This window comes from Eurosta solidaginis, chromosome 4 (genome assembly GCF_040869045.1).
Source record: "Eurosta solidaginis isolate ZX-2024a chromosome 4, ASM4086904v1, whole genome shotgun sequence".
Taxonomy (NCBI): Eukaryota; Metazoa; Arthropoda; class Insecta; order Diptera; family Tephritidae; genus Eurosta; species Eurosta solidaginis.
Window position 1 is genome coordinate 70,521,617 of NC_090322.1, and position 27,916 is coordinate 70,549,532.

At 40.2% G+C, this 27,916-nt stretch overlaps 1 protein-coding gene across 1 annotated transcript in view; it reads right to left on the reverse strand.

Annotated features, from left to right (window-relative positions):
• Nucleotides 1-27,916, reverse strand: part of LOC137249942 (zinc finger CCCH domain-containing protein 18) — a 91,868-nt gene that overhangs the window by 41,834 nt on the left and 22,118 nt on the right. Inside the window, exons 3-4 of the mRNA XM_067782038.1 lie at nt 20,577-21,344; nt 19,990-20,512 (exon numbers count right to left, since the gene is read on the reverse strand). Of these exons, the coding sequence (XP_067638139.1) occupies nt 19,990-20,512; nt 20,577-21,344 (1,291 nt within the window). The remainder of the gene's footprint in view (nt 1-19,989; nt 20,513-20,576; nt 21,345-27,916) is intronic.

Consider the following 27,916-nt stretch of genomic DNA (forward strand, 5'->3'; position numbering starts at 1 on the left):
TAGAGAAACTTGAGGCCGTAGAGCTAACAAAGAACAGCAAATTGGTATCTATTGATATAAAAGATTTATACCCATCAATACCACTTTGGACACAGTTAGCTCAACAATAATTCATAATACAGAAAACAAAGTGAAAAGTATGCAAATCACAAATACGCTAAGAATATATAGACAAACAAATGGTCTTGGAATGGGAAGCCCCACATCAGCCAACGCGAGTCACTCTGGCTCAGCTTCGTTCGATACTGTAACAGGTTAAACTCTTACATATCCAGAATCAACCCCGACATACAAAATGTATGCCCCGCTTGCAATGTGTCCCCACATGACACCAACCATCTCTTTAATTGTAATGTGGAACCAACGCTTTTAACACCCCTTTCATTATGGTCCACCCCTGTCGAAACAGCAAGTTTTATTGGACTCCCGTTAGAGGATATTGATGACAATTTGTGATCGGTCGCAGCTATTAGGTGGGGCGAAACATTGCTACAACAACAACAACAACGGTCAACCATGGCACGTTACTGCAAGACCTGGAAGAGTCTGCCCTTCCACCATGTCTTAAAAGGTGTACCGCAAATTATCTAGGCGGTCGGCATCGGTGCAATTTAGAAATGAAACATCAAACCCAAGAAGAATTAAACAAGGGGTGCCACAAGGTGGTGTCCTACCCACACTTTTGTTTAATTTCTACATATCTAATAGCGTTTTCTTTTCTGGCTATAGTGTTACGCTTTTTGTACGCCGCGCAAGGATTGTTGTTCTATTCTAAAAAACAGGCAACGCTTTTACGGGGTATTTCGTTCTTTTGTGAAAATTGTTGCCTGCTCGCAACGCAAAAGCGTTACATTTTTACCCTGTATAAAATGGTGGTGTGGCAGTGCAACTCTGTGAAACTCTCAATTCGCTCTTGAGTTCCACATATACTCTGTTAATATGAGTGCAGATCAATTACCAGATTGCGCATTCACGAGTTCAAAATTGATTCGTTCTGCTCAGATACGTCACAGTTGACTCTTTGAGCGAATGAAAGAAAGAAAGAAAAAAACAAGAGCTAAAGGAAGATGACGTAAGAATTGCCCATAAAAAGGAGATGATCTAATGTTTACATGCGCAATCTTCTTGTGTGATTTGTGATGTGAGTGAATATGGTGAGATGAAATGTTCTTTGTATGCACTATAAATGTTGACAATTTTCTGGGGTGGGAGTAACACTATTAAGGCTTTACCATTTACTTAGGCACCAATTTATTTCAGAAAAGAAAACGCTATAAGCTACCTTCGCCACCAGAAGGAGTTACTATCGTTTCCTACGCCGATGGCTGCACAATAATGGCCACAGGCCCACACATCGATGAGCTTTGCAACAGAATAAAAGGCTACCTCCCTGATCTCTCCAGTTTTTTCGCCTCGCGAAACCTGGCATTATCACCAGCTAAATCCTCCGCGAGCTTATTTACAACATGGACGTCCCAAATGTCGAACATTTTGAACACCCACGTCGATGACACTACGCTACCGACTTTCCTACATCCCAATCGTGGCAGCAGACAATCCCCATTGTGAGGTAATCTTCCTGCAATTTAACACGCAGTCGATCCATCTGGTTACGGCTGGATATACTTTAATGCATTTAGGGCCATCCATGATCGTCCATTTAGAAACATTGTTGGAAGCCCCGGCACTGCCTAAGAAGACTCGTGGAGCATACTCCTTATATTCCAGGGATTTCTCTGTCCTCAGCCCAATTCTAAACAAAAATTCCTTGCGAGTATTCTAAATAAAAAATCCTTGAGAGTTTTTTCACTTTTCCCATTCCTCTTATTCTGAACAATGTTCGAAAAGTGGAAAACCGATTAATGGAGAAAAGTACACAAAAAAGAACCTACCTCAAAAAATTATGGGGTATGTAGGCTATCAATACTTAGCATTACGGGAGCCCTGTAAACAATCCCGAGGGCTGCACTGTATACCATTCTGCACATTCCACCTGTAGATCTGGTAGCAAAGAGCATAGCGTTAACAACTGCAAAGAGGCTCAGTGCCTCGGGGCAGCTTGAGCGCAGAACATACGGCGATAGTAGTGTAGCGTCATCAATTACAGGACGAACAGACTACGTGATTCCCATCTGCGCTTCGATAGAGATCTTAAAGTCACAATAGAGGTGGATGGTTGGCGCAAGGGTGCTCAAATGGCGGACGAGGCGATACATGTGTACACAGACGGTTCCAAAGTAGTGGAAGGAGTAGGGTGTGCGGTATACTGTGCTGATCTGGAAATAAACAGGGTAAATAAAACCAAAAAACTTACAGTTTCATGACAACTTCGTTAACCTAACACCAGTGGCCATTACCAAATAAGAGGCACAACTTCTCGAAAAGGGCCTGAAGCACAATATCGTGCACCAAAATACAGTAAGAAAAACGGAGCAGGCGATTGTAGATGCGGAGATTGCAATATCATTGATACCACAGGAGGAAGAGGAGCACGCAAGACATATGTGCAGTGAAATAATAAAAAAGGAGGTGAAAGCACAGGAAGGAGAAAATGCAGAGGAGAAAACAATAAAGAATCTACGGCATAAACTAAGGAAAAACAATATTGTCACAACGAAAGGGGCAAAGGAAACACCACTGTGCTAATCGAAAAAGAGGAATATATAGCCAAACCCGAAGAACTCATTGAAGAAATGAAATGTCGTAGAATAAGAGAGGATCCCACAGATGAATACCAAAAACAAATCAAAGTTGCTATAAAAAATGCAACCAATATAGTAGATTCTAACATGGCACATAGATTGGTCCAAATGAACCCTTCGGCTCCTCCACTGATTGCGCTACCAAAAATCCACAAGCCGGACACGCCAATGAGGCCCATCATTAATTTTAAATCGGCACCATGTTACAAGCTGTCCAAATATTTAAAAACGATATTGAAAGATACTCTGGAGTTAAGGAACGAGTATGATAACACAACAGAACTAATGGAGAAACTTGATGCCGTAGAGCTAACAAAGAACAGCAAATTGGTATCTTTTGACATAAAAGATTTATACCCATCAATACCACTATCGGAGACTTTGGACACAGTTAGCTCAACAATAATTCATAATATAAAAAACAAAGTGAAAAGTATGCAAATCACAAATACGCTAAGAATATATAGACAAACAAACGGTCTTGGAATGGGAAGCCCCACATCAGCCATTCTTATGAAAGTGTTCATGCAAAATCTGGAACAAAAGTACATACAGGAGATGAAGTCCAAATTAGGCGTGTCATTTTATGCTAGATACGTGGATGACATACTATGCGTCTTAACTACTAATAACGAAGAGCTTGTAGTGGAGTACCTAAACAAGCAGCACGAAAATATAAAATTTCCCATGGAAACCGAAAAAGACGGAGGAATCTACTGTCTAGACCTCACAATAAATATTGATAAAGAAGCCAAAAGATTTAACTATGACATATATAGAAATCCAACGGCCACCGACACAATAATACATAATACCACAAATCACCCTTAACAGCATAAAAATGCAGCATTTAGGCATTTGGTACATAGACTTGAAAGAACACCTCTTACATAAGAGGCATATGATATAGTAGTAGTGGGCAATTGATATAGTAGATGTCAACTGAGTAGGACGTGTTTTGTGCGCTCTTAATAATTGTAAATTCTTTCTAACAATTTGCCAACTTTCTTTGCGTTGTCTACGTGCGTGTGTGTTGCCTACAGTTTGTAGTGTTAATTAGTTTGAACTATATTACTTGTCTTGTGTTTATTGCTGCTTTGAATAAGAAAACGAAAAAACAATAAAATAGATAAATAGAAAAAATACAGCAACAATGGCGCGCAAAAATCCACCAAGAGGAACGGCTTCCCCTCCTAAAACCCTCCTTACACCATCATCAGCGGTATTTGACAAAAAATTGGATGCTCTACGAATCTCTTTTGTTAAAGAGTTGACTGCTGTAATGGAGCAAACAGAAGAAATAGGTGTTGGCTGCTGAAACATCAAATTTGAAGATATCCATGGCTGCAATAGAGAAGAGTGAGTGCAGTTGAAAATGCGTGCTCTGATGTGCTCTTTATGCGTAACGAGCTAATTGCAGCTCAGGCCTAGCTCAATGCACTCGAAAGCAGCGCTGTTGCCACTGACTTGATCATCACTGGCATACCTCAAGCTGCGAATGAGAGTTTGCCTGAGCTCTTTATGCAGATTTGTCGGGCGGTTGAGCACAAATCGCCACCTTTAAGATATGCATTTCGACTGCGAAACGGAGGAATCAACAAAACTCAGCAAAAGCCCATTACCACTGTAATAAAGTTGTTTTCAGCGCCTGACCGTAACCAATTGCTAAAGGCTGTCGCTGTGTTTTGCAAATCTAAAAAGAGATCGCTTGCGCTCTCTGATCTTGATTTGCCTGGGTACGGGTTGGTGTATATACATGAAAGTCTGCCAAAGAACCTGAGGGAGGTAATGACTCATGCATCGGCACTGAGACGGCAGAAGCAGTTAGCGTCGGTGTTTTCTATCCGTGGCAAAATTTTTGTTAGGCATAAACAAGGGGAAGAGTCGAAGCTGGTAAATAGCAAAGCTAAAGTCAATGGAATTATTGGAAGAGGAGCGCTGATATAGTCGTAACATATTATTTACGTACATATTGAAACGAATTTTCTTGCAAATCCTCTTATTTGCAATCCTCTGCTAAGTTCGAATCACTACTGTTGAATAAATAACTCCAATTTGTAATAATGCAAAATGGCCTTTATTAAAGTACTACACAATAACACTCAAACTGTGCAACGAATAAATAACTCCAATTTGTAATAATGCAAAATGGCCTTTATTAAAGTACTTCACAATAACACTCAAACTGTGCAACGAATAGCTTGCTTAATAACCAAACTGATTGATAGCTCAAATGAAACTCTACTATTCAAAATAATACTTCTCTTGCTCGCTAAATAGCGTCTTAGTCGAAACTGCTTGACAACTTAAATCAAACTGAATTCCAGCGCCTCTATATCTGCTGCCTTTTATACTCTCTGATATCAAAGTTCGCATCTTCTAAGCGCTTCCAGAATCTACTAGTTCAGCAGCTCTCAAACTTCTCAGCTGTAACTACAATTGCACAATTTTATAGTTTTTCTCATTGCATACTTATAGGAGTATCTCAGATATATGCTTGTGTTTGTGCATTGACTCTTCGCTGCTCGTATACGTACATGGTACATATATGTTGACGCAGTTATTGTTTCGTTTATGTAGGTACATAATGATTGAATTATTGATGTGCATTCACGTCACTGCTTAGCATCGGCTTAGAGACGATAGCATCGCTCAGTGCTGCTAACATTCGTTACACTGCCCTCCACCTAAGTCTGATCGTCCCGATCAGACAAATCTCCCGATCTAAACGCCGCTAGCATCTCCAAATGTACCACTCTTCTAATCCGTGGTTTCCCAGTGGTTTGTATGCGGTAGATGGTATCACTGATCTTCTTCACAACTTTGTACGGGCCTTCCCAACTGCACCGAAATTTGGCTGGACCACCTTTCCGCCGGTGAGGGTTGTATAGCAGTACCAAATCTCCCTCCCGGAAACCTTCCGAATTATTTTCCTTGTCGTACCTGTGTTTCATCTTACTCATTATCCTGGATCGTTCCCTCGCACTGTTTCTTGACCAATGAAGAACTACTTCGCAGAGCTTGCGCTGGACGGATTTGCTTTGCATAATCAGTATCGTTCCGACGCTTCACAACAGTAGTGCGCCTTGGCTTGAAACCACCCTTGCATTCTTTCTTTGTTTTAGTACGTCCGTTAGGGGTTTTCAATGCCAGTGTTTCTCTCACAGGTACCTTCGGTTTTGATTTGTTTGGCCCATTTGTTCCATCAACCTTTACCTTTGAATTTCGTGGCCTTCGTCGAGTCTTCTCCACTAGTACCCGATTACTGCTGAACCCTTTTTCCAAACTAAAGTTAAGTGGCACATCTTGGTTCTCATAACGCATCACCCTTCTCTGCATATCGATCTTGATGTCATGGTCAACCAAGAAATCCACTCCCAATATAACTTCATCAACAATCTCCGCCACAACAAATTTGTGTAGAACCATGACCTTCCCAATCAATACTTCACATATCACTTCTCCCTGAACTTGGTTATACTCGCCAGTGACCGTACGCAACTTTGCTCCAGGTAACGGTTTTACTCTCCTGTTGACCAAGTCAGATCGGATCCAGGAATGAGATGCGCCCGTATCTACAGTCAGTACTCGTTCTTTGCCATCCACATTCCCTCTGACGGTAAGACTGCTAGACATTCTACCAATTTGCAACACAGATATCACAGGGCACTCAATAGCTGGATCTAGCTCTCGATCTCTACCTCTTACTCGCTCTTGCTCATCTCCTCCAGCTTTGCGTTTACGGCCACCCACATTGTTGGAACTATTAGGACCAAGATCGCAATGACGTGCAATGTGACCTGGGTTGCCGCACTTGAAACATTTAATAACTCCGGCATTTTTCTGTTGAGATCCCTTCAGTGATTCCAAAATTGTGTCTACCCACTCTGGCCTTTCTACTTCCACACGGCGTGCTTTGAAAACTGGCTTACACAGAAGCGACGCTGTTTCCTGAATCATAGCATACGATACCGTTTCAGCAAATGTTAGTTTTGGATTCGCATATGTAGCCCGCTTCGTTTCCACATCTCGTATGCCATTTATGAAGCTCTGGATACGTCCTCTCAAAGCATCCACCTCGGCCTCGAATTTTTCTTCTAACTGCATTATTTTTTCGTCCATGCGCGCTTCGAGTTTTGATGATATACGCGCCTCTTGTGCTTCTAGTTGTACTGTTATGCGTGTCTCTTGTTCTTTCAGTTGGGTTGCCATATATGTCTTTTGTTCTTCCAGCTGTGATGACATAATTGTGGATATTTGTGATGAAATTTCTGTTATACGTGCCTCTTGTGCTTCAATCTTCGCTGTTATACGGTTCTCCTGCGATTCCAGCTGAGTTTCCATCTTGGGTGTAATCTGTGTCGACATTTCTGAAATGCGTGCCTCCTGTATTTCCAATTGTGATGCCATATATGTCTTCTGCTCTTCCAGTTGAGATGACACTGTCGATGTTTGAGCAGATATTGCAGCTAAAATCATGTTCAAGTCTGTGCTGGTAACCGTCTGCGATGTTTCGTTTTTCTCTTCAATTTTTGTTGTCTCCTCGCCATCAAGATGAAAGACATACTCTTCCACGTCAATTCCTTCTGCTTCCATTGCCTCTCGTAGCCGTACCTGAAGTTCAAGTTTAACGCCGCTTGTATTCAATCCACGGCTCTCCAACTCCTTCTTTAGTTGCTGAATCTTCAATTCACTGAACTTTGCCATATCCTTGTTGTCCTCTGGAATTTATTCAACAATTCCTTTTCTGACACCAATTATAAGGAATTTACTTGCAAATCCTCTTATTTGCAATCCTCTGCTAAGTTGGAATCACTAAACTGTTGAATAAATAACTCCAATTTGTAATAATGCAAAATGGGTTTTATTAAAGTACTTCACAATAACACTCAAACTGTGCAACGAATAGCTTGCTTAATAACCAAACTGATTGCTAGCTCAAATGAAACTCTACTATTCAAAATAATACCTATCTTGGTCGCTAGATAGCGTCTTAGTCGTAACTGCTTGACAACTCAAATCAAACTGAATTCCAGCGCCTCTACATCTGCTGCCTTTATACTCTCTGATATCAAAGTTCGCATCTTCTAGGCGCTTCCAGAATCTACTAGTCCAGCAGCTCTAAAACTTCTCAGCTGTAACTACAATTGCACAATTTTATAGTTTTTCTCATTGCATACTTATAGGAGTATCTCAGATATATGCTTGTGTTTGTGCATTGACTCTTCGCTGCTCGTATACGTACATGGTATATATATGTTGACGCAGTTATTGTTTCGTTTATGTAGATACATAATGATTGAATTATTGATGTGCATTCACGTCACTGCTTAGCATCGGCTTAGAGACGATAGCATCGCTCAGTGCTGCTAACATTCGTTACAATATGTTTGTTTTAGCAATGTTTTGTTCTTTGTATATGTATTTCAGATACAATGTTAACTTCGCTATAGGTTTCTCTTTTTGCCTTACTCCCTTAATTCTATACTTATCGATTTCTCTTACTATGAGTTTCAAACTAAATATTAATTGTTATTTGTTTAATTATATCTTCCCACTTTTCTCTCGTTTTCTATATAATGTAACTCGTTTTTGCATGCAATTGCATATGCGTTGCAGTTTTTGTGCATTTAGCATTTTTTGTGTTGTCTTCTTCTCCAACCTATGGTATTAAGCCCCTGTGAGAAATCTGCCTTTAGCATTAGCGAATGCCACAAGATCTTAATAAATATTTTATGAAAGCAATCGGTTGGACTTAGCGCAGTGCACTTTAATGCTCGAAATATGAATGGTGACAAGATGGATTATGTTAGGGATATATTTTCGGAATCAGATGTTGATGTTATCTGTGTCTCAGAAACCTGGTTTTCCTCTGACTTATCTGATGCCTACTATAGTATCCCTAACTATAGACTAACACGTGTAGATCGATTAGCTAGAAGGGGAGGGGGGTTGCAATATATTGCAAGGCCTCCTTAAAGATTAATGTGTTATCAGTGTCTAAAAATAGTGAGACAGAGTTTATTATAGCTGAAATTTCTGATAACATAAATAAAGTGCTAGTATCCTGTGTATATAACCCAAATAGATGTTACTTGTTAGATTCTTTTTTTCTGAGTTATCTTCGTTTTTAATAGACTTTGAGCGTTTTGTTATTTGTGGTGACTTCTGTTGTGTTCGAATTTGCATATCTTAAAATCATAAACTATAATATGTTAGTCGTGCAAGGGTTAACGTTCAATCACATCAAGCTTGTGTGTTTGACGTTTGTGTTATCCCTATTTCTTTTATTATTGCTTTTTTATACCTTCTGCTAAACAGTCCACTAGTGCCGCCGCAATTAAACTAAATAAATTCCAATCTTTTGTACATTAATTAAAGTCGAATTAAATAGTATAAATCAAAAGCATTTGATCGTGTTAGTCTATTCATTGGATCACACCGCCTAATCGCAAAGGTAACAACCGCAAAAGCAACTGAAGATCGTATGACCCGCAACAGGTAAAACGCCGCAACATTTTTTGGTCCATCGAACCGAATCGCATAATTCACCAGTGTGCAAGTATAAAATCGCAAATATAATTATATATTTCAAAAATTCATAATTGCATAAAATCTAGATATACATACACATATTGCAATACGAAAAGTTATATATTTGCAAAACCGCCGTAACTTTCATTTGCCCTCTACGAATTTTCTCTACACACGTCGTTCGTATGTTTTTTTCATAATTCATATTAACTTTGATTTGCCATCTGCAACAGTAACAAACAAAATAACAGCATAAATATCCTTACATACTATATAAACATTCGTACATTCATTTTCAAGGAAAAATTTACAAAATAATAACTTTTTCATAAAACTAATAAATTGCAAAAATGTCAAACGCCGTCAAAACTCGCGATTCCGCACTCCATGCCGTCAAGTGGTATATGACGAAGGCTGCTGATGAATCGCTTACAATGGATGCCGAAAATGTGAAAAGCTACCTACAACTACTTAATGAGCAGTGGGTCCGTTTTAATACTGCACAGGTTGCGGTTCAAATCTCGTGCGGAACCGAAAGCATCGAGCTAGAAGAAAACAACAGAATACAAGCGGAGGCATGGTATACGACGGCCTTATCGAGTCTTAACCTAATGAAGAAGTGTCGCGAGGAGGTACAATCAACGCCGGCGGTAACGACGACAGTGTCTGCTGCAATACGCTTACCTAAAATGGAGTTGCCTACGTTCTCCGGAAACTCTGCGGAATGGATGGGATTTTTCGACGCATTCTCTTCGCTGGTTGATCGCAACACCGCTTTGACGGCCGGACAAAAACTCCACTATATCCGAAGCTGTTTGAAAGGTGACGCCTTGAAAATTATAAACGGATTTCAAATATGTGACGCAAATTATGAAGAAGCTTGGGAGCTCCTAAAAACGCGCTATAAGGTAATGCGTGTAATAGTGGAGATGCATCTCAGAGCCATGTCGAGTGTGAAGAAGGTAGCTAGTGACTTCGGTGAGTCGATTAAGGGGTTAATTGATACTTTCAGCAACACATACGCGAGCTTAAGGCTTTAGGGCGCCCTGTTGAATTTTGGGATGATTGGCTCGTATACGAAGTAGTGAACAAACTTGCATTTGAGACGCGGAAGCAGTGGGAGTTGTCACTCGTCAGCGATGATCCGCCAACATTCGAGAATCTGGTCTCATTTCTGGAAGTTAGGTGTCGCTCACTATCGATGCTTCCTTCAACAACCACACCAATACCCATCAAAGCTAAGGCTAACACCGTTGGCAAATCCGCGAATGTATTTCACGCTATGCCAAACCAAAAGAGCGTAGAATGTGCGCATTGTAAGGGGCCGCACAAGGTATATAGCTGTGAAAAGTTCCGAAATCTCGATTCAAGCGCGATATCAAAATTTGTTATGGAGTCCGGTTTGTGTACGAATTGCCTGAGCCCAGGTCATTACAAAGCGAAATGTAATAGTTTATCTGGATACAGGGTTTGTCACCAACGCCATCACACGCTTTTATATCATACTACTTCTACGCCCAACGCCGCAGCCCCTGTAACTACCGCTCATTTCACCGCATCGCAACTAAATACCGCTACTGCTGATTCGTCTACAAGCCGCGCGTCCGCATTGACCTCTTCGTCTACAAATTCCGTGGACAATCCGCAGATCCGAAAGGAGAAAACTGTGCTGTTGGCAAACGCACTGGTCAAAGTTCGTGATTGCTCTGGCAGTTGGAAATCAGCTCGCTTGCTGTTCGACTCTCGCTCACATGCCTCTTTCGTAACCGAGGCTTGCGTGCAACGTTTAGGGCTGCCTCGAAAGGCATCCGCAGTAGTCGTTACGGGAATAGGTTCTTCGCAATGAGGTCGCTCAAGAGGCGAAGTATTACTTTCCCTATCTTCTTATTGTTCTAATCTATGCTTCTCTGTAAATGCGCTAATTCTACCCAAAATTACAAGTGACTTGCCAACCCAATCAGTAGCAGTTGCATCTTGGTCACACGTACAAGGCCTATTTCTAGCCAATCCACACTTTATGGACCCTGGACGTATCGATATGCTCATCGGCATGGACGTTATGGAACTGCTCCTTTACCCCGAATTCCTGGAGGGGCCACCTGGTATACCCATGGCTCAACGAACCGTGTTCGGTTGGACGTTATTTGGTTGTGTCGATGAATTTGAACCCGCTACGACTTGTCTACAGTCGCTGCATTGCGACGTACAGTTATATAAGGCCCTTACCAGGTTATGGGAGTTAGAGGAAGGACTTCAAAAGCACCATCTCACTGCTGAAGAACGTCAATGTGAAGAGATTTTTGAAAGAACGCATAGAAGAGCATCGGACGGCGATTCATTGTAGAGCTACCACTAAGGTCTAACATTTCTTTAGGTGATTCCCGAGAATTTGTTGTGCGAAGTCTACTGCGTATCGAAAAACGGTTGGCTCGTGATGATGATCTTCGTATGCGTTATAATGAGTTCATGCAGGACTCATCGACATGAACCACATGGAAGCTGCAAAGGAATCAACTCACCAATGTTTTTATATGCCTTATCATCCCGTAACAACTAAGCTGAGGGTTGTATTCAGCGCATCTGCTAAAACCACCAACGGAAATTCTCTGAACGACGCTTTACTCGTCGGTCCACAATTGCAGCAGGATTTATTTTCTATTCTGACGCGCTTCAGAACACATCGATATGCTGTAACAGCGGATGTAGCAAAAATGTACAGACAAGTACGCGTTTCTGAGGATCATATCGACTTACAACGTATTGTTTGGCGCCAAGATCCATGTTTACCTGTACATGATTTTCGCATCTTACGTGTAACTTATGGTGTAGCCGCTGCGTCCCACTTAGCCGTGAAGGCCCTGCAAAAAACCGCAAACCAGTCGGCGATCGACTGTCCGAAAGATGTCAGCGTCATCTTAAAGGATTTTTATATGGATGAGCTCCTTACTGGTACATCATCAAAACACGACCTTTTAATTTTGCAAAAAAACGTAACAGACATATTAAAGGAAGGCGGGTTCTAGCTGCGGAAATGGGCTTCGAATTGTGCAGAATTCAACAGTAGTATTTCGAATACGCCAGAAAATATTTCACACTATTTAGTCGACAGCAAAGAGATCCACGTTTTGGGTGTAATGTGGAATACAGAGGGAGATTATCTCACGTTCACCGTTGATTTGAAAAACTCCCCTAAAATTATGACAAAAAGAGCATTTTTGTCGGACGCAAGCACCTTATTCGATCCCTTGGGACTTCTCTCTCCCGCAGTAGTTAAATCAAAAATCTGGTTCTAGGAGGTTTGGCGCAACAAAGTCGGTTGGGACGACGTTATTCCCGAAGCTATTGCAATGAAGTGGTTGGAACATCGCTCTGAGTTGCAAATTCTTTCAAATTTAAGGGTTAACCGTTGGCTGGGCCCGGGGGAGACTGAGTCGAGCACGGAGTTACACATATTTTCTGACGCATCCGAGCGTGCTTACGCTGCGGTTGCATACGCCCGGACGGTAAGAAAAGACGGAACGGTAATCGTCGCATTGATCTCATCAAAGAGTAAGGTAGCCCCCCTCAAATCAACCACGCTGCCGCGACTGGAGCTATGCGGTGCGCATCTTGCCGCTAAATTGGTGCGGAACATTCGACAGAGTTGGCATGATTTGAATTATCCCATATTTGCATGGACGGACTCGACAATTACGTTGGCGTGGCTGCAGGCACATCCCAGCAGATGGATAAAGTTTATCGCAAACCGAGTTGCTGATATCCAAGAAGTGCTGCCTGCTGAATGTTGGAACCATGTTCGATCGGAGTCGAATCCCGCATACTGTGCTTCCAGAGGAGTGGCTCCATCGGACTTGCTGCATCATCATCTTTGGTGGAACGGTCCAGAGTTCTTAAAAGGCGATGAACCTTTCTGGCATCAAACGTCAACAGAGCAGCATACAACCGAGATGGGTATTAGAAACAATGTCACCACGCATGTCACGAGTTCAAACGAGCATTGGTCAATTATGACGAGGTATTCGTCGTATTCAAAGCTTCATCGTATAGTTGCATATGTTTTAAGATTTGCTTACAATGCCCGAGCTGCCACTAGAATCCACGCTGCGAAACGAGTAGAGGCTCCCACCTGCCAAGAGATCTCTGAAGCCGAGCTGCGTTTAATCAGGTATACCCAAACGTTCTATTTTTCTAACGAGATCTCTCTTTGTAGTGCGAAAAAGCCCATTTCACTGCGTAGCTGTCTCGTGCGTTTGCAGCCATACTTAGATGAGAAAAACATTTTACGCATTGGAGGAAGGTTGAAGAATGTAGCATTCTCGACAGACGTCATACATCCGATTATATTACCCAAAAACTTTCCGCTTGCGAAGTTGATCATCCACGATATCCACAAATATACATTACACGCTGGGCCTCGCATCATGCAGACAGTTTTACAACGACGATATTGGGTTATAGGAGCTCGAAGCTTGATACGAAACATTTATCACAAAAGCGTTAAGTGCACTATTTTGAATCGTAATCTCGGCAAACAATCAATGGGAGATCTACCTGAAACACGTACTACTTTTGCTCGCTGTTTTACTCGAACCGCTGTGGATTTTGCAGGACCGTACATGTATAAATTCACCCATGGTAGAGGAGCAAAGGCCACTAAGGGATACATATGTTCTTTTATATGCATGGCTACAGGCGCTATGCATCTGGTATTTGTTGGCGACCTGACGACCCCAGCGTTCCTCAACGCTTTCAAGAGGTTCATAAACCGCAGAGGCTACTGTAAGCATATGTCTTCGGATAATGGTACGAATTTCGTGGGTGCTGAGGAGCTGCGAATCGCGTTTAGCAGTGTATAGCTGACGAAAGGTTGCAATCGTTTTTCGCCGACTCAAACATCGAGTGGCGGTTCAATCCACCATCTGCACCGCACATGGGAGGTTATTGGGAAACCGGCATAAAGAAAATAAAATATCACTTAAAGCGTGCATTAGGCGAAACTCTGATTTCCTATGAGGAATTTAACACGCTATTGACCGACGTTGAAGCTTGCGACAATTCTACGACAGCTGGCGACTTACAAGTCTTAACTCCTGGGCATTTTCTCGTTGGTGAACCGCTCAAGTCGCTCCCGGAACCTGAGGGTCAAGGGTTCCGTGGAAATATTTTCAGAGATGGCAGGTAATTTCCGCTGCGAGACAGTATTTTTGGCGCCGTTGGAGAGACGAGTATCTCGTCAGTTTACAGCGTCGATCAAAATGGTTTCGCCCTTCACATAATTTCGTAGAAGGCGATGTAGTTGCTATAGCTAACGAATCAACCCCACCGACGAAGTGGGCGCTGGCTAGAGTCATAAAATGCCATCCCGGTTAAGACGGCCGTGTACGTGTTGTTACTTTGAAGAAGTCAAATGGAGAGCTCGTTAGACTGATTGTGAAACTTTGCCTACTACCGACCAAGGAGTGTCTGTCGTGCACGGAAGACTCATAGATTCATACATCTTTTCATGGAAATCTAATTAATTATTTTTTGAGATTCTTGCATTGTATACTTACTTTTATGCTGTAATTTATTATTCATACCATGTAAAATTTTGATATTGTTGAACCTATCATAGATAGTTCAAGGGCGGCGGTATGTTGTGTTCGAATTTGCATATCTAAAAATCATAAACTATAATATGTTAGTCGTGCAAGGGTTAACGTTCAATCACATCAAGTTTGTGTGTTTGACGTTTGTGTTATCCCTATTTCTTTTATTATTGCTTTTTTATACCTTCTGCTATACAGTCCACTAGTGCCGCCGCAATTAAACTTAAGCGCCAAATACACGACACGAACATTTCCGCGAACATTCCGCAATCTTGGTCGCAGCTTTGGCGATACACCATACGAACTTTTGGCTGAACATTAGTTCTCTTTCAGACAGCGGATATACGGACAACAATTGTGCTGCAGCAATATTGCTCGCTGTGGCAATTAAGCGTAAAAAAAATATCTTATATATATATATATACATAATCTTTGCTTTTTACTTGCCACAATGATGGCAAAGATTTATACATTTCAATAAATCCATTCAGAAATTTTTTATTGTCCATTTTACTTTTCCGCGCACGTCTGTTCCGTTCAGAAATTACTACGATTATGAGCTATTTCGCCATACACGCACGAACAGTTCGCACAAATGTTCGCCAAAAATTAAAATATTTTGATTTTTGGCGAACATTTGCGCGAACTGGCAAACACCACCATACACGAACAGAAAAGGTCGCAGAAATATGACATAACGGGAATGTTCGCGGAAATGTTCGTGTCGTGTATTTGGCGCTTAAATAAATTCCAATCTTTTGTACATTAATTAAAGTCGAATTAAATAGTATAAATCAAAAGCATTTGATCGCGTTAGTCTATTCATTGATCACACCGCCTAATCGCAAAGGTAACAACCGCAAAAGCAACTGAAGATCGTATCACCCGCAACAGGTAAAACGCCGCAACAACTTCAATGTTAATTTACTCTTAAATGACTTATATGTAAATAAACTACTTGACCATATTTCAACTGCTGGCCTTACGATAGTCAACAAATATGTACCAACACGATACGCACATAATTCGACTCCAAGCTAGTTGGACCTGATTATTACGTCAAGTCGTGACCATATTACAAAATTTTACCAAATCAGCTTTATTTCTGACCATGATTTAATTTTTTCTTCACTAGATGTTACGTTCAATCGTCCTGTTGACACTGTTACCACTGTTTATAGTGATTTTAGGGCTGTTAATGTGGGTGCTTTGTTTGTTGTTTTGTGCAATGTTGATTGGTCTTTGTGTTGGTTTATTATTACTGTGGACGGCAAACTTGAATTTCTAAATGAAAACTTGTGTAAGATTTATCACAAGCATGTCCCTTTACGTAGAGCTCGGGCTACTATCAATGCTGTTCCTTGGTATAACTTTAAAGTCAGGTCTGCTATAAGAGAAAGAAATAGACTTTACGCGAAATGGAAGAGGAGACAAATTGAGTCTGCTTGGTCTTTACATAAAATCGCCCGAAACAAAGCCACCGTTATCATAAGAAAATCGAAGCAGATGTATTGCAATTATAAATTAAACCCGTCACTTCCGTCAAAAGATTTATGGCGAAACTTGAGGAGTCTTAACGTACATGGGAAGTGTCAAAAGAACTGTCAAGTCGACCCAGATATCCTAAACGATTATTTTATTAGGTCAAGTGAGTGTCGGGACAGTCATATACCTCTGGATATTATAAGTCATTTTGAACCAGTGATTAAATTTGAATTTAAAGCAGTATCAGAATTAGAAGTTTGTAAAATAATTATGAACATCAAATCTAATGCTATTGGGGATGATGGGATCTCTTTGAAGTTCATCAAACTCGTTCTGCCATTCATTTTAGGAACTCTCACGCATATAATTAATCACTGCTTCACAACTTCTTGTTTCCCTGGGGAGTGGAAGAAGGCGTTAATTATTCCTGTCGCCAAAACATATAATGCTCTTGAACCTTGCAATTATAGGCCAATTAGCATCTTAGCTGCGTTTGCTAAAGTGTGTGAGTCCTTGATGGCGGGTCAAATTTCAGCTTATGTTAAGGAGAACAACCTGTTGAGTCCAGTGCAATCTGGATTCAGACCTAAGCACAGTTGCTCTACTGCAATGATCAAAATACTTGACGACATAAGAACTAGTTTTGACAAAAGTTACCTAACCCTTTTGTGCCTCCTTGACTTTTCTAAGGCCTTTGACTCAGTGCAGCACAACCTCCTTTGCAAAAAACTCGAATTCTACTGCGGGTTCTCCACTAAATCTGTTGAGCTTACGGCCAGTTACCTGGAGGGAAGAACCCAGAAGGTAGTTTGCAAAAACTCTGCATCCAAATCTCGTATTGTCCCTACTGGTGTGCCACAAGGCTCTGTGCTTGGTCCTCTTCTGTTTAGTCTTTTTGTTAATGATGTTTTCTCAGTGTGTCAGCACGTAAATGTCCACGCATATGCTGATGGCATCCAGTTATACCTACCTAGTCGTGTTGGCCTTGTCGAAGAATTATGTTATAAAATAAATAGTGACTTGTCTGCAATCTGGAAATGGGCTTGTGAAAACTGTCTATGCTTAAATGCTGAAAAGTCATATGTGTTGCCCATAAGTAGTAGCGTTGTATATGTTGAAGATATTCCAAAGCTCTTTGTTGGAAATAGTGCCCTCTCGTTTACTGAAAAGATACGAAATTTGGGTTTTGTGATAAACTCCAAGTTGACCTGTATTGACCACGTTAATAAAATTCTAAACAATGTTTATTCTATTTTGCGCCGTTTAAGAGCTTCTGCTTCTTTTACACCTTTGGAGACCAGAAAAAAGTTAGCTATATAATTGATTCTGCCGCACATAACATACTCTGAGCTTGTCTACAGTCAATTAGATTCTGCTTCGAGCCATAAAATTGATGTTGCATTTAATAATATAACGCGTTATGTCTATGGCCTTAAAAAGTATGACCACATCTCCACATGGAGGTGATAAGTTCTAGGATGCAGTATTTTTGATTATATTGCTGCACGAAACTGTATATTTATGTTCAAACTTATTGAATTCAAAACACCAAATTATCTTTATGAAAAACTAAAATTTTCCAAGTCTTCCAGACACCGCAAGCTAATAATACCACGATATTTATATTTGTCCTCATCGAGGCTGTTTTTTGTTAATGCTGTAAGGCTCTGGAACTCCATTCCTGACTCTCTCAAGGCTGATATGGGTAGGAGCAACTACAGGAAGCTAATTCATAGTTACTTCAATTCAGCGTGATTAATGTGGTTACAACATAATTTCATCTATATTCTATTCTTTCTTTCTTAATAAACTTAAGCACTTTCATGTTTTTATCAAACGTGTATTCTAGGTTAAGTATTAAAGTTGTTATAACAACTTCAATTTTAAATTATTTATTTTGTTTTTAAAACTTGCTGATGTACTTAAAAAGACTTTGTCTTACAGATACAACCACTATGTCAAATAAATAAATAAGATAAATTAAGAGAGAACTGGAGGTCATATATAACATCGCTGCAAACAACGGATATAAAAAAGCACTAGTAGATAGGCTCAGAAGGACAAATGGAGAACCAAAAAAAAATAATGAAAAGGAAAATAATAGCTGGACGACTATGACATATACTGGAAAACATATAAATTGGAAAACTTCTTTAAAAAATACAACATTAACACAGCATTCAAAACATTGAACAATCTAGGGCGAAAACTAAGAACTAGCACTAACTCAGAGGACCCGTTAAGCAGCCACGGCGTATACAAGCTTACCTGCGGATGCCAACATAGTTACATAAGACAAACAGGACGGCAAATAAGAACGAGGTTCAGAGAACATATTAGAGATTACAACACAAAAATACGGAATCCAAACATTATACCAGAGTCTAACTTCGCGAATCACATGGTCGAGAATGAATGTTCCCCAGCGAACATCGATAAAACAGTTGGGGTTCTTCAGATACAAGAAAAAGGCCGACGTCTCAACGTACTCGAAAACATGGAAATCTACAAACAGAAAACATTCGACGGTAGAATAATAAACGAACAGATAAACACAATTTCTGACACAATATTCGAGCCTTTAAAACTTGTTTACAAGAAACAAATTAACCACATATGTAGGTACAACAAACAAACACACAACAACAAATAAACCCAAAACAATTAACGCACCAAAACAACAAACTCACAAAGAAGGTCAAACGACTAAAATTAGGGATTTTTACCTCCCTCAGTCAGCCACACAAATTGCTCAGTAGAAACCACCCTCAGTTCTGAATGAACACACAGCACATACACATAACTAAATATACACAAGCATCAATTCTGACAATACCTGCTCATGTACCTACGAACTATAAATAAAGAACAAACGACACCAACAGATCAGAACGGAAACCGACACTGATGATGGCACAACGCCGAAACCGGTTTGTCTCAACACCAAATTTGACAAGGGATGACGGATTATGTGTAGGTCTTACAACCTTAGACTAACAAAGTTGCTTCTATCATTAATAAAATAGTTTAAAAAACTAAACAACACGCCGTAGCACAGAAGTTCGTGTATCCGCAATTGTGCTTAACTCCTTTTGTAGCTTCATCAATAATTGCCGCTAGATGGGTCTCTTTGCGCGCCTAGCCTAGAGAGTTACAAACATACAAGTGAAGCTAATATAAGCGTGTTAAAAAGATAGGGATGTAGACTCATGACTCATGACAGCCTTCTGGCGTCACATGCCTTTAAATTAGGTTTGATCAGTGATAGCAGATGTAGGAAGTTCGGGTTGGAGGAGGAAACGATGGAGCACGTTTTGTGCTCATGCCCTGCGCTTGCCAGGCTAAGACTCCAGCTATTAGGAGTGATACAGCTGTCAGATCTAGAAGCAGCATGTGGCATAAGCCCTAGAAAGATTCTAGTATTTTCCAAGAGGGCGGAGTTATTTTATGACATGGTTTTTGATAGGATTTTTCACTTTGGTTTTTAAATAAACTTATGGACTCATTCGGTCTGTGAGGTCCTCATGGACCGGCCAGTTCAACCTAACCTAACCTAACCATAGCAGAAATATTTGTTTTTTTCAAATCCAATTTCGGCAGCAATCGAGTTCCATGACACCTTTGAATAACTTATACATATAGAAGTGCAAGCAAAATGAAATAAATTTCATTGTACATACTTGAAGAGTGGCGTGGGCGACGAGAAAGGCTCGGCGATCGTGCAGATCGCGTCCCATGTCTACGTACTGGCGAAACCTTATGAGAACTGTTGTAACGACGCCTGCGTCCAGCAGGAGTTGACGAGCGGCTACTCTCAGAACTTGAATCCGACCGTGAACTACTTGAAGAGGAATATGAAGAATTACTACTGTAACTGCGACGATCATGGCGGCGTTTGCCACTGTGGCCACGTGAGTCTCCACGCCCGCCAGGTGAACGCATCCAAGGATCACGCCATTCATCACCACGACCAACAGGCTCAACACGTTGAACAATAACTTCACGCGTAGGTCGTACTCTTCGTTCATCTTCATATTGTGGCATACGATGCGGAGGAAGTTCTCGATATCTTGTTGTACGACCATATGAGTCAATGTCATCGTATGGCGATGGTAGAGGAGGTCCTCGTGCAAAGCGCTCAGTTGGACTATACATGCCAATTGGTTCTTGATATAAAGGATGACGAGCATACGGTGGGGGTATCTGTAGGAATACAAAATTAAATAAACATACAGCACAAGATTAAAGCTATAGTTATGGTACTGACATCTTGTGGGGAGGCTCTTTCCTTTAGGTAATAAGCATCCTTTTCGATTTCATCTGGGGATAAAGTCAAATTCATTTTCTTGTCTTCAAAATCCATGTCTTGCTCTTTTCGCTTGTTTGCTTTTCGCATCATTTCTTTTGCTGTTCGCAAACCGCGCTCCCATGCACTTTCAATTACTACTGGACCATCTGCGACCGCAGCCCTGGGATCATGGTGTGCACCAAACACCGAAGGCGTTGACGGTATACCTAGACGATGATGTATAACGGGTCGTTCAGTGCGAAATTCGTGAAAATCAATAGGATGAGCTGCATAATTTGGTGGCCGTGCGGCAACTGGGCCCGTTTGTGTTACGGGGACTGGACGTACTAAATCAAACATTGTGTAGTTTCCCTTATCCGTTACACCAGGGTGAAGGAAGCGGCAACTCATTCCCCATGTGCATTGGCCACGTGTGTAAAAGCGGCAAACCGGTTTCGGTTCAGTTTCCTCTGGACGTTTTTCATCTTCGTCGGTGACTTCGCCTTCTTCTAGTTCCTCACCCGCTTCCGCTTCCCCATCAGATTTCAATTTTTCATTTTCATTGGAAGTTTGTTGTTCATCTTCGACCTTCTCATCATCCTTACTTATATCTTGACACTCGCCTTCCTCTGCTTCGAAATCCAAAGCATCTTCGTCGTTCGGTTTAACCAAATCTTCAATAGGATCAATCTGCTTCTCATTTTCATTAGAACCATCAACTGCAGTATCTTTAGGGACTTCTGTAGTCTTAAAGAATATAAATGAATGATTTCACATAATCAATATAATATTATTTCGAGGATTAATTTAAGGGAAAAAGCTAATCGGAATATCTTCCTTAATCGTTAGGAAGATATGTTGTCAAATTATTCACAATAAAAACAAGGCAATAAAAACGCCAGCAACAAAAATGTAACAAAATCAGAAGAAAGAAAAAACAACAGGAAGATAAATAACATTGAAACAAGTATTCCCCACAAATATAAAAAGTTATAGGGATGAGAAGTTTATTCAATGGAAACTTTCTGGATGAATATGGACAGCCCAAAATTAATATTTCTGTGAAAAACTAAATCCCATATTTCCATTAAAATAATTGAAAGGTTTTGGCATAAACCCACACACAAATGTGTTTATTATAATGGTATTAGGTTGGTGGACTGGAAAAAGTGCATTGTTGTTGATCTATATTATTAAAAGGTTCAATTAAGTTTTTTGCCGATATGCCAGGCACAGGTGACCAGATTAGAAGTTTATTATACACATGTGTATATATGATATTTGTTTCAATGGTATTTTTTTACTGTTTCGTTTTTTCATTATTTTTGACAGAGCAGCATGTTAACTTAAATTTTATCAGTAATCGAGCAAAAAAAAGTTCATTATTGTTTAATTTTTCAATTAATTTATTACTGTGGCGAATATTAGGATTTCGGTTCATCACTATGATGATGGGAGCTTCCATGAGAAAGAGAACCTCAGACCAAAAATTTGTGTTTTATTAAAACTAACAAACCATTGCGAAAAACGCTGTTAAATATATTAGCGCATTCGAAAAATAACAAATTTTAACATTAAATATACTTTTAATGACTTTTTTTCACTTTTTAAAGTAAAGTATTTGGCAAGCATTTTGTGAGGTAGTTTTGAAATAGCTGTCAAATTGTTTGTGGTTCTCAATTCAAGTGAATGATAATAGTAGTAAATAAAGGAGCTCGTCCTTATTTAATAAAGTTTAGTTTTATCTCACATTGGGTAAGTTATTACTATTTTTTGTACAATAAATTAAACAATATGGGCCTTGTCCCACCCGTGACAAAAAAAAAACAAAATTTCTTTTTTTCCTAAATTAGTGATGAACCGTTTTTTTCGTGTTTATTTCCTAAAACCTAGAATTATATTGCGAATGTGTACCACAATTGCAATTTCTTTTCTACGAAGATATTTAAGAGATATGGAGTAGTGAAATATGTTCCACCCGTGACAGATATGGGTGGCACAGTTCTTGGAGGTGGGTTAACAGGGCTGATGGGCCTTATAGTGAAAAAGAATGTTTCTTATAATTATGTTAACAGACATTTTAATCAAAACTATGGGTAAAACAACATCGGCGGAAAGAATGAGAAAGTCTAGACATAAACTAAAGGATTCGCCTGACGCGGAAGGATTTTGCTGACCACTTATTGCTGGAAACTAAAAGAGATCAGATAAGGCGTAAAATAAGGAATGAGGAGGAAAATAGTTTCAAACAAATGAAATGGGGCAGGCAACAAAATGAAAGGATGAGGAAAAGACGGTATAGAGAAAGAAAAAGACTTCTCGCGTCAAGTTCAGTACAACAAAGCGGAAAGTCGTTTTAATCTTTGGGGTCGTATTCTTGCAATCAGACATTGGGAAAAGCTGTAAATAAGGTAAGGAAAATACTTCCTTCCAGCCCAAACAAGAAACTAGCAGTCATTCGAAAGCTTGTTTTGGAAAATGTTGATGATCCTCGTAACTTACTTCTCCCACCTGACGGGAAAAGAATGTGTAGGCATGCTATTTCTGATGTAATAAAAAGATTAGTAACAAACTTTTATCAGCGCGACGATATTAGCCGCGAAGCCCCTGGGATTAAAGATATTAAGATTATAAAGGATATTTATTTTCTCTTCCAAAATGACAACCCTGAGGCGAATATATACATTTCTAAATTTTATGAGCGTCGTCCTGAATATGTAATATTGACTAGTCAAATGCCACATAATGTCTGTGTATGTAAGTACCACGCAAATTTCAATTATCTAACGGAAAGTATTGCCAGAAAGATTCCGGATTTCCCTTCTACTGGCAGTGACTTATTACAGACGATTTGTTGTGATATAACATGTGAGGAATGTATGCTTGGAAAATGCAGTCGATGCATAAAGCAAATTAAGAATATTCTAAGAAACACTAATAGAAATGAGTTGAATGCTTTTATTGTTGGAAAAAATGGACAGAAATTGATGGACGGCATAAATTGATATCAGTAGAAGGCACTATCGAAAGCGCCCTTGCAGATTTAGATGAACAAGTCCATGTCATGTTTATGTAAAAAGAGTGCAATCTGACAAATTTATTAAGGTGAAACTAGAAATAGCTACTGACGAAGCAATCCTGCAAATAGATTTTGCTGAAAAATATTGCGTAATAATGCAAGATGAGATTCAGTCTACACATTGGGGCCATGCACAGATTACAGTATTTACTGCGTGTGTATGGCTGGCTGAAGGCAAAAGATATTCGTACGCCATTTTTAGAGACGTTTTATGCCATGACAAGTATACTGTGTATGCATGCCTAAAAAAGTTTATCGTGGCACTAAAAAATTAAATTCCCGGACTAAAAAAATTAAAGTATTCTCTGACGGTGCAGCATCACAATTTAAAAACAAGTATACCCTATCGAACCTTTGTTATATGCCTACAGGTTTTAATGTGCAGGTAGAGTGGTATTTTTTCGCCACTTCTCATGGAAAAGGAGCAGTGGATGGAGTTGGCGCCGTTGTGAAGAGGTCGGTATGGAGTCAAGTACGGCAACGTAAAGCTGATATCAATAATGCTGTAGATTTCATGTTGACTGCTAGAAAGGTTGTAAAGAATATTGAGACTATGCATTTATCGGAAGAAGAGGTTGAAGCTAACAGAATCATGCCTGACCGAAGATGGAACGATGTACTCGCTATTAACAAGGTTCAGTCACACCATTTCTTCAAAAGATGTAGTCAAGAGGATCTTTCTATGGGACTTACATTCAAGTCAAAACTTACTAGTCTTAACGTATTTAAACTTAACGTAAAAAAATTTATTCCGACGATGATGAAAGTTCATGGAACGAGTCCGACTCTGAACATTTGGCATCTTTAATTTATGGTAAAGCATCGAACGAGTCCGATTCTGAACCTTTGGCATCTATAAATTATGGTAAACAAGCTTTCAAAGTACTTTCAGTTCGAGTGGGACACATTCGTGACACTACAATTTTGAATTATTATTATAAAAGTAGAAACTGAAATTAAGCTACTTTTATGTTATTATATTTCACATATGCCAGTGCAAATGGAGATATTTAAATAAAATCAATTACTTTTATAAATTCCCAGAGTTTAACTAATACTTTAGGTGACTAGAGAATAGCTTCTTTTTTCTGTCCCACCCGTGACAATTTTTAAAATTTAATATTTTCCGAATACGTTGTAATATTACGGTTCTTTTTTTAATTGGTGCATTAACAATTGACTATATTTTCCAAAATCTATATTTAAACTAGGAATAACTTGTAAAATTTATTAAAATCCTTTAACAAACATGCAATAATGCGTACAAGTGTCCCACCCGTGACGATGTAATATCCCTGCTACTAAATAAATGAACAACAATAAAGCAAGCAGCCACATATTGGGACATGTAAATATCAATGCTGGCAGCGAAGAAAATATTTCACATATGTACATATGTATGTAGTGACTTCCCAAATCGAACCCTGCCGCAATATGTGGCAACATCATAGAACAGCTGAGTTTTAGCAACTACAGCCAACGTCTAGTAATACTTTGAATTTCAACGCATAATATAATTTGGGACTTTCCCTTTTAAGATACGACATTGTTCTCTTAATTTTAGTTTGAGTTTTATTTAAATTAATAAATATAGAATCATAAACATAACACTCTATAATTGGTGACCCCGACGACAACAGAATAGTACAACCAAATATTTTACGGTCGTTGCCGAAATCGATTCAGCTGTATTGGCACATGCCAGCGACATTATTTCCTCGCCACCCATTGCAAAACAAGTGACGATGTCACAGCAGCCATGTCAGAGTTGGTGCTACATCGTTTAGAGAAGCGGGAGGTAACGTATAAACAGCAACGGATCGGAGCGCCTTGGCAACAAGCACGACCGACCAGCTCACGCAGTGAGGACACACGGGATACAAACCGCGATATCTGTTAGTATCATTATATTTTCGGCAAGAACGCAACACGGTGTCGGCCACCTTGCGCTCTCACACCAAAGCTTTCTGAAAACTAGTCAGCCGTCCGTACAAAGCAGCTATGTTGGAGGAGGATATGAACTCCAACCGCCTTTACATTTGAGACAGAACGTCTTCAATGAAATTTCTTATCGACACGGGCGCCGAAGTTTCGGTTGTACCCAAACGTCACGGTGAGAGTATGCAACCAAACGCAATGAAAGTGGTTACTGAAAACAATACTACAATTAATACATTCGAGACAGAACGTCTTCAATGAAATTCCTCATCGAAACGGGCGCCGAAGTTTCGGTGGTACCCAAACGCCACGGTGAGAGTATGCAACCAAACGCAATGAAACTGGTTGCTGCGAACAATACTACAATTAATACGTTCGGCAAACGACAGATAACATTCGATCTCGGCCTACGACGGCCATTTAAGTGGTGTTTCATAATCGCCGACGTTGCGCATCCTATATTAGGTGCGGATTTCCTAAGACACTACGACGTGTTGGTGGATTTAAAAAACAAAGCAAAGAATCGATAACGCATACGCAAAAGCAATTGCAAACAAAAACCAAGGAATTATTTTCAAGCAACCAACATAATTTTTTACGAGAACTACGACGGCATTTCGCGACCGTTCCACCAATACAATACAAACGTCACAGCATGGTAAACCTGCGGTATTTGTTCCCAAGGATCTGCGCTTTTGTAGCCATGTTTTTCTACGCGACGAAACAATTAAAAATCCGTTGAAACCACCTTACGACGGGCCATATCTGGTTGTTAACAAATACCCCAAGACATACACGATAATGATTGAGATGAATTAGCAGCAATAACACTTGTGGCTTGTATTGATACCAGCACATCGGCAGATTTTCTGGAAAGGGGGTGGTGTAGTGACTACCCAAATCGAACCCTGCCGCAATATGTGGCAACATCATAGAACAGCTGAGTTTTAGCAACTACAGCCAACGTCTAGTAATACTTTGAATTTCAACGCAGAATATAATTTGGGACTTTCCCTTTTAAGATACGACATTGTTCTTTTTAACGTTCGATATGTATATGTAGCCGCTAAGAGCAGAAGTTGTTACTCACGCATACACACGCATATAACTAGAAAGAAAACATAAACTGCAGATATACATGTATAGAATTTTAATGTTTATTCTATAATATTTAATTCAATAAAACTCAAACTTAAACTAAAAAGAACAATGTGTTATCTTCAAAAGGAAAATCCCCAAAATTATATATGCGTTGAAACTCAAAGCCTTACCAGACGTTGGCTGTAGTTGCTAAAACTCAGCTGTTCTATGATGTTGCCACATATTGCGACAGGGTTCGATTTGGGTAGTCACTACACCACCCCCTTTCCAGAAAATCCGCCGAGGTGCTGGCATCAATACTTGTGGCTTGTGTTATTGCGGCTAATTCATCTCTAGGGAAATAAGCTGGTTTAAGTCTATCGATGGATACGGTTACCGGCCTCGAACCAATCATTATCGTGTATGTCTTGGGGTATCTGTTAACAACCAGATATGGCCCGTCGTAAGGTGCTTTCAACGGCTTTTTAATTGTATCGTCGCGTAGAAAAACATGACTACAAAACCGCAGATCCTTGGGAACAAATACCGCAGGTTTACCATGCTGTGACGTTTGTATTGGTCGAACGGTCTCGAAATGCCGTCGTAGTTCTCGTAAAAAATTATGTTGGTCAACGGGACCCTCCTCCTCCGAGTCCATTATGTCACTAGGAAGCCGAATAGTTTGGCCATAAATCATCTCTGCCACAGATACTCCCAAGTCTTCCTTAACAGCTTTTCTTAACCCCAGAAGGACGAGAGGCAGGACTTCGACCCAGTTTGCACCCGCTTCATGACATCTAAAGGCTGCCTTTACAACTCGGTGCCATCTTTCCACCATACCGTTTGCTTGTGGATGGTAGCTGGTGGTATGTATATGCTTGACTCCTAAAAGTTTGGTCAACTCCCTAAACAAAGCGCTTTCAAATTGGCGTCCCAGATCTGTGGTAATAAACTTCGGTGTACCGAACTGGCTTATCCAACCATTGAGAAACTCTCTGGTAACCGTCTCCGCTGTCATGTCCGTCAAAGGAATTACTTCCAACCACCCTGAAAACCGGTCCACACATGTGAGACAGCAAGTGAAACCTCTTGACGGAGTGAAGGGACCAACTATGTCCACGTTGACATGCTCAAATCTTCCTTTTGGAACTGCGAATTGTTCTAGCTCTGCTTTCGTGTGCCATGAAATTTTGCATCGTTGACACGCTGGGCAACTGCGTAC